General features: G+C 37.2%; 1 protein-coding gene across 1 annotated transcript in view; it reads right to left on the minus strand.

Annotated features, from left to right (window-relative positions):
• Positions 1 to 8166, minus strand: part of LOC106873942 (neurogenic locus notch homolog protein 1) — an 80641-nt gene that overhangs the window by 24620 nt on the left and 47855 nt on the right. The window contains exons 22-28 of the mRNA XM_052966742.1: positions 7900 to 8010; positions 7415 to 7525; positions 5010 to 5120; positions 4648 to 4758; positions 3280 to 3530; positions 2232 to 2500; positions 83 to 342 (exon numbers count right to left, since the gene is read on the minus strand). Coding sequence (XP_052822702.1) covers positions 83 to 342; positions 2232 to 2500; positions 3280 to 3530; positions 4648 to 4758; positions 5010 to 5120; positions 7415 to 7525; positions 7900 to 8010 — 1224 coding nt within the window. The remainder of the gene's footprint in view (positions 1 to 82; positions 343 to 2231; positions 2501 to 3279; positions 3531 to 4647; positions 4759 to 5009; positions 5121 to 7414; positions 7526 to 7899; positions 8011 to 8166) is intronic.

The following is an 8166-nucleotide window of genomic DNA, read 5'->3' on the forward strand; positions in this document are numbered from 1 at the left end:
GTGTGTGTGTGTGTGTGTGTGTGTGTGTGTGTGTGTGTGTGTGTGTGTGTGCGCGTGTGTGGTGTGTGTGTATGAAACTTACGGCAAAATGTTGTGGATCTCCATTTGACAACAATGCTTGCTTTTTCGCATTCACTTGAAAAGGCTTCAAGTATTTCACAAAGTTTATCTGCCTCATCTTTATTTTTCGCTGAACATAGACTGGCTCGACAAGATTTTTGTAATCTAGCAACATTTTCTTCACCAATAGTTTGAACACATTTTTGAAACACTGGTTTTTTAAAGATGGTATCACATTGCATTGGTTGACTGCATTCCACAGTCAATGCTTGGGACTTACAACTGAAAATAGACAGCAAAAACTAAATGAACCATTGTAAAGAAATACCGTTTGATACATACAATTGTTTATAGCAAACAAATAACTACTACTTTAAAACATTTTCAGAGGGCAGAACTTTTCTGGAAAGGGCTACTATATTGTATGTAAGCACTGAAAAGATCCTCTTTCTCTCAATTCTTAAACTAGCAACGTTCTATAAACAAAAACAAGCATTCCATGCATTTCCGCGATATTGTAAATTAATTTCCTCCTTAATTTTACTGAAATATCTCTCCTACTTATATCATGCTGAAGATTTGGAAACAGAATGAAATAGTACTCTACAAGATACCCTCCCCCAATTAAAAACTGTAAGATCTTTGCAATGGACTTATAAAAAATTAAATATGTGAACTGTATGTTTCTTCCTCTTATTCCTTAATTTCAATTTCAAATTTCTAAACCCACCATTTTGGGGGAATGTTTATCTCCCTTATATTAACGGTCATAACGAGAGGGAGCCACGAGCATATAAAATATAGTTCTACATGTGATTTTATGGTTTATACCCAGGAAGAAAACACTTCGAGATTTCATAAAAGGAAAGTACATAGTCGGTTCCGAAAGAGAGCAGTGCAAAATTATATCAAAGAGTGAAGATCTGGTGCGAACGCAAGCAAATTGGTTGGCTTCCGCCAAAGGAACTCCAAGCCTAGATATGTATATAAAATTTTTCACTAGGGATCTTGATATCAGAATTATCGTGAATGCCAGAAAGTCAATTCTGGTCCAATTTTGGGTGAAGAAAGAAGGTGATACATTGTTCGATGTCTTTATAGGTATTTTTGATGGGGCTGAAATCGCCGACCTCGTCGGGTTATACATTGTGAATACCCTCAAGAGACGTACCCATCCACATTGGTCGGCCTTACACGCACACACATTTGTATACATGCGTATGTATGAGCATGTATGTGCGTGTGCGCACACATGTTCGTTAATATATGTGTGTGCGTGTGCGTATGTGTCGGTGTGTGCGTACACACCCTTGTACAGATGCACACGTTCGCATCAATACAGACATGCACGCAAAAGCATATGAACACGTCTACACACCCACATATACAGTTATACACTTACACTACCACCCCTTCCTACTTTCCCTCCGACGACAACCCGACCGATTTCCTGTCCACCACGCGGTCGATTTCTTGTGATAGACAGATAAATAGATACACAGACCACACACACACACACACACACATATATATATACATGCATTCAAAGAAACATATACATACACACATATATAAAAAGGGGTGAGATGATGATGGTGGCGGGGGGGTTATGGTAGATAGATGGACAGATAGAAGGACAGAGAGATAAGGCGGCGAGTTGGCAGAAACGTTAGCACGCCGGGCGAAATGCTTAGCGGTATTTCGTCTACCGTTACGTTCTGAGTTCAAATTCCGCCGAGGTCGACTTTGTCTTTCATCCTTTCGCGGTCGATAAATTAAGTACCAGTTACGCACTGGGGTCGATGTAATCGACTTAATCCCTTTGTCTGTCCTTGTTTGTCCCCCCCTATGATTAGCCTCTTGTGGGCAATAAAGAAATAAGAAACGTTAGCATGCCGGGCGAAATGCTTAGCAGTTAGGGTCTGAATCTACCGTTACGTTCTGAGTTCAAATTCCGCCGAGGTCCACTTTGCCTTTCATCCTTTCGGGAGTCGATAAATTAAGTACTAGTCACACACAGGGGTCGATGTAATCGACTTAATCCCTCTGTCTGTCCTTGTTTGTCCCCTCTATGTTTAGCCCCTTGTGGGCAATAAAGAAATAAGAAGGACAGAGAGAAAGAGAGAGAGAAAGACAAAATTAAATAATTAAACAACACGTTTGTTACATACGAAGTTTTAGGCTGCACTTGAAGTCCTTTTCTAGAAACCTTAATCATACCAGTTGGTGTTGACAGCAAATCATCCTTCTTACCATTACAGTTACCGCAATTACCTTCTACTTTTTCAGCAAATGATATTGGAAGTGTGACGTGTGCTTGGTGTACACCATCATATTTTACCGTCAATCCCCAGTCTGTTGTTAGTGATATCCAACCAACAGATAATCGAACTGTGAAGTCTTTGGTTATTAACGGTAAAGATCTTTCCTCAGAATTCACCTGAAATAAATCGATAAAATATATGATTAGGTCTTTCTATCTTTCACTCGATTCAGTCGTTAGACTACGGCCATGCTGAAGGCACCGCCTTGAAGAATCTTTAGTCGAACAAATTAACCACAGCACTTATTTATTTATTTTTTTTTTTTAGTATCTGTCTCTTTTGCCGAACCACTAGGTTGCGGGGACAGAAATACACCAACACCAACTTTCAAGCTGTTGTGGGAAGACAAACACGAGTGTGTGTGTGTGTGTGTGTGTGTGTGTGTGTGTGTGTGTGTCTCATCCATTTTTGTCCCGCACGTCACACTAGGTAAATGAGAACTGTGACCAAGGACGTCTTGTTCAGAAAACTCAGCATTTTTTTAAATTATAAGGTCAATGTAAATAAACACTTTATGGTTTTTTATGCTACTCCGAAGAAAGTGATTTACATTTTTAGGTGAAAAACCCAGAAATATGATGTAATGTACATCATATTTCTGGGTTCTTCTTCAAAAAATTCATTCTACATTCCAGAAAAAAAAATAGTGTAATACTTGCCTGTGTAGTCAAATTTTACTGTAAAAATGAATCAATATAAATCTTCGAGATTTATAGTTTAAATATTTCATAATTTGTATCTCCTGAATGTCATGTGTGTCATGTAACAATGGCCATATAACGAATAAGAAAGGAAAAGTCACAAAGCGACACATATTGGGCGGTGATAAAAGGAAGGGAGATAATCAAATAAGTATTTAGACTTTAAAAACAACAAAGAAAATGAATAATACTACCAATATTGTACTGAATGGCAACAGTCGAACGGTGGTATTTTTGAACTTCGTTTCGACTATTCGAGTGACGGTGGGCTCTGAAATTGAGTACTCCTTTGTTTTTATTATTTTAACTATAAAGTCTGTATAGTTGGTTCCAGGCACGGATTTCACCAACGTTTCACTGCAAGAACCGTTAAACTGTAACATTTGGTCATCGAATGTCCGGTAAAACATTTTGCCAAACGTCATGCAAGAGCATTCTGGTTTCGCTGTTGAAGACAGAAAAATAAAAATAATAGAGTATAAACAGATTATTTATTTATTTAACTAACGTTGTTGTTGTTAATGCGAGGAGCTAGCAAAATCGTTACCATGCCAGGGCAAAATGCTAAGTAGTATTCCATCTGGCTTTACGTCCCTGTTTCAAATGCCACCGAGACTATCTTTGTCTTTCATCATTTCGGGGTCGATAAAATAAGTACCAGTTGAGTATTGGAGTCGGTGTTATCGGCTAACACTTTCCTCCAAGATTTCAGGCCTTGTGCCTTTAAGAGAAAGTATTATTATTATTATTATTATTATTATTATTATTATTATTATTATTATTATTATTATTATTATTATTATTATCATTATTATTATTATTATTGCTGGTATCGTTCAGGTTTATTGTTATTAATATTGTTTTTGTTGTGATTTCTATTGGTTTTTTGTTTCTTTTTTGTTACAAGTGCGGCGAACTAGTAGAATCGTTAGAGCGTCGGACGAAATGCCTTGTGGTAGTTCTCTCGATTCTTTGTTCTGAGCTCAAATCCTATTGAGATCTTTTTTGCCTTTCATTACTCCAGGGCAACACCCTTCCCTCAAAATCATTGGCCTTGTACCTAAATCAGAAGCCATTGTTTATTAAAATCAGTGATTTGGCAGAATCATTAAAGAGACGGACAAAGGGCTTTGCAACATTTAGTTTGGGCACTTTATGTTCTGAGTTCGGATCCTGCCGGGTCCGACTTGGCTTTTCATCCCTCCAGAATCGATTAAATAAAAACCAGTCAAATGCCCAGAAAAAATACTGGCTTAATACCTAAATCAGAAGTAGAAACTGTTGTTGCTACGGTGGTTTGCAGAATTGTTTCAGTGTCAGACGAAATACTTTGTGGTATTTATTGTGGTACTTTACGTTCTGAGTTCAATTTCAGTGGAGGTCAACTGCGTTTTACATTTATTCGTTGTCGCTATAATAAAGTACCAGTCAAGTACAAGTTCCATAGTATCGATTTCCCCACCCGTAAATCTGAAACCATTATTACATGAATATGACAGGAGGAAAATGACAGAATATTCAAATTAACTTCATTTACTAGTTTATAAAGAGACAAAGTTTACCTTTTTCGCAACTTTTTCCAATAAAATAAGGAGTGCATTCACATGTGTAAGATGTTCCATTATTTGTACAGCTACCATTATTTTTACAAGGTCTGATGTGACAGGGATCAACTGTAGAAGACAAAGGAAGTGAAAGTACTTATAGATCACGAATCTTAGAAATAACGAAATGTATTTCTGAGTTTACACCGAATATAAACTATTTTATTAACATAAACTATTTCGTGTATGTGTGTGTGTGTGTGTGTGTGTGTTTATATATGAGAGAGAGAGACAGACAGACATATACGTATATATGTGTATGTAAGTGCGTGTGTGTTGCTTCCATATGTGTACGAAGATGTAAATGTGATTAGATGTACCTATGGAACAGTCCTTTCCTCTGTAGACAGGTTGACATTGACAACTGAAATCGTCGTTTTTATTTGTGCATGTTCCTCCGTTTTGACAGGGACTGCTAGAGCAAGGTGGTTCTGGAAAATAATTTCAGTGAAATCATGAATTAGAAGTAATGACTGACACAGAAGAAAATATATTCGATATTTTTACCCTTCAAACTGAAACAACGTTCTGAGTTCAACCCCAACTCTTTAAATTCTTAGTTCAAACCCCTCCGTAGACAGTTTTACTTTTGAGCCTTTGAGAAAATATAAAAAATATTACTAGTGTAGTCTACTGGATCGGGTGGAACTATTAAAGATTTGGACAAAATGGTTTGTGATATTTTTTCTGGGTCTGTATGTTCTGAGTACTCAGGAAAATACAGGAGAAATTTGTGTATCTAGTAGGAAAATGGGGTTGTGTAAAAGGATGTAAAAGGGAGACAAGGGTAAACCAGCGTAGTATTCTCCCATGAAAATTACATAGCAAGCATGTAATGTAGGGAATCGTTCGCCAACCTGATATCGCAAGGAAAGATTGCGCTATTAAGGATCTAAATGTCATGTGCTTAGGCAGACTTAGTGAAATACCTGTGACAGGATAACGTACTGCGAACACTCAGTTACTTGTTTGTTAGTCTAACAATACAGCTTTTTACAGTTTTGATAAAACGGTAACGTCTCATGCCCCTTACTGAACCATTTTTGCTTCTTGTTGTTTGCTTAGTCAAGGGGACAGGATATTATTTACGACAATCATAAACCCTTTGTAATAAGGTAAACCATAGGCTTTCAAGTGCAGTTTAAATATCTGTCAATCGACGTCATATATATATATGAAAAAAGTAATAGACTCCCATCACACCGGTAAATCATGTCTGTAATGTACTCACATCGCCTGAAGGGAAGAGAGGCTTTCCGGTGACGAAATACAACACCAAAATACAAGTCCTAGGTAAGGTTTTAAACTGCGTCCGGTAGTGGGCTCTTGGTACGGGAGTTCCAGGGTTTTAAGGAGTGTGGAACCACCTCTTAGGCACTATTATTACTTGGTCTACATTAACCCGGAGCAATAGCACCTGTGTTAGAGTCCTAGCTATGAGTTAACTAGCATATGAGCCACCTGCTTCAAACCAGACTACAGCTGCTCCAATGATCGGCGGTGACTTGTTCAGCGAATCCTCTGCAACGATCGATAATCGACGGCAAGGTGAGCTGCTAGGGATCACACTGTTCCAAAGTGGGTATTCCTGTGACTGGGGACTACATGTGAACTTGTGATCCCACTGAAATTCCGACATGGACTCCACACGTCAACAACGAATGACAAGAATGGCTAAGGCGTCCTTGCCATTCGACATGTTTGCTCTCCCAGTAGGGCATTTGTCAAATTTGTAAGCTGTACTTTTGGGTTGTAGACAGAAGCATTACTTTGCCTGTTGGAACGTTAGAGCCGACTGTCGGATGTGATCAGCGTTCGCGAGGGACGTGGTGCAATCGTAATGCGAAGCCGTTTCAACTCACCCTGAGAGGGTGATGTCACAAGTACAAGGAAGAAATACAACATCGATCATCTGATGTTCAATTTATGAAATATACGAACAGTGAGACAGCAAACGAAAATGCATCTGTTCATTCTTAATATGCTTTGGTAGATTCACGTGCGAATCTGCCAAAACGTATTAAGAATTTACAGATGTATTTTCGTTTGCTGTCTCGCTGTTCTACGTGCATTTCATAAATTATCATTCTAGCAGACAACTTCTCGCATCAGCGAACAATTTCATTGGTGATTCCTATTAACAAGAGCTGGCACTTTTACGAGATTAATCGATTCCGGCTGTGGGATACCTTTCACCAAGCAGACTTTCAACGAGGTCGAAACACCACGGTGTTTCGGAGTCCTCTTACAACGGTGAACAGGTGAATCAGGTTTGTTATGAATACACATCACCTAGAAGAAGGAAGCATCCTCCGGTGATGAAAAACAATAGCGGATTCGATATTCACGTTCGAATCTGCCAGAAAGTATTAAGAATGAATAGTTATGTTATTGAAATAAAGAGTTTTAGATTTTCAATGTGTTTTACAAGAATTTTTATATGAATCAAGTCCTGAAACTAATGCTATTGCATTTAACTAGAATCTAAATCCTTCGAAAACACTGGCAATTGTCTTCAGTTAACTCGTCTTTAAAAAAATAAGTGAATAAAAAATAACAGGTGTGTGTTTTATAAGCTTTGTTCCTTATGACTTTTCCTAAATGTAACAATCAATATATATTAATAAGCTGCAAAAGATATGATTAATATTTTAGGATAATTTTCTATCATCGATATAATCAATAAGTCATTTAAATGATTTGCGGTGATGTTTTTTATACTTACTTATATTACAGACATCTCCTCTGAATCCGTCTCGACACTGACAACTAAACTCGTATCCATTGTTTTTACAGATTCCATTGTTTTTACAGGGGAAACTACTGCAAGGATCAACTATATTTTAAAAAATAGATAAATGTGTATATGTACGTATATACATAAGAGGTGAATAATTTGTTGGCTAGTTACTATAAACAAAAGCTCATGCTCTTGTGATACTCAACGGCCCAGCCGTGGGGTAACTTCGACTGAAGAGACACATAACTAGGATGAAACAATGCGTTACCAGGAAGTCCTCTTAAACTGATTAATCAGAAGTGTTTAGAACGCTTCTTCGAAGATCAAAAACAACAGTGATCAGATATTAACGGTTGAATCTCCCAGAACGTATTATAATAAACGGATAAATTATTCAAATTATTAAAAATAGAACATACGATACAATGGATGTCATTTAAACAATTTAGGGTGATGATATTTATACATACCTATAGAACAGACATCTCCTCGAAAGCCGCTTTGACATTGGCATCTAAACTCGTAACCTTTGTTTATACAAGTTCCATTGTTTTTACATGGAGAACTACTGCAAGGATCAACTGTATGAATAAATGAACAAATATATATATATATATATATATATATATATATATATATATTGATAGGAAGGACAACAAAAGAAAGAAAGAGACCTCGATATTATGTAAATAGAGGAATTTATCTGTACAGATATATATATATATATATATATATAT

This window comes from Octopus bimaculoides, chromosome 3 (assembly GCF_001194135.2).
Source record: "Octopus bimaculoides isolate UCB-OBI-ISO-001 chromosome 3, ASM119413v2, whole genome shotgun sequence".
NCBI lineage: Eukaryota > Metazoa > Mollusca > Cephalopoda > Octopoda > Octopodidae > Octopus > Octopus bimaculoides.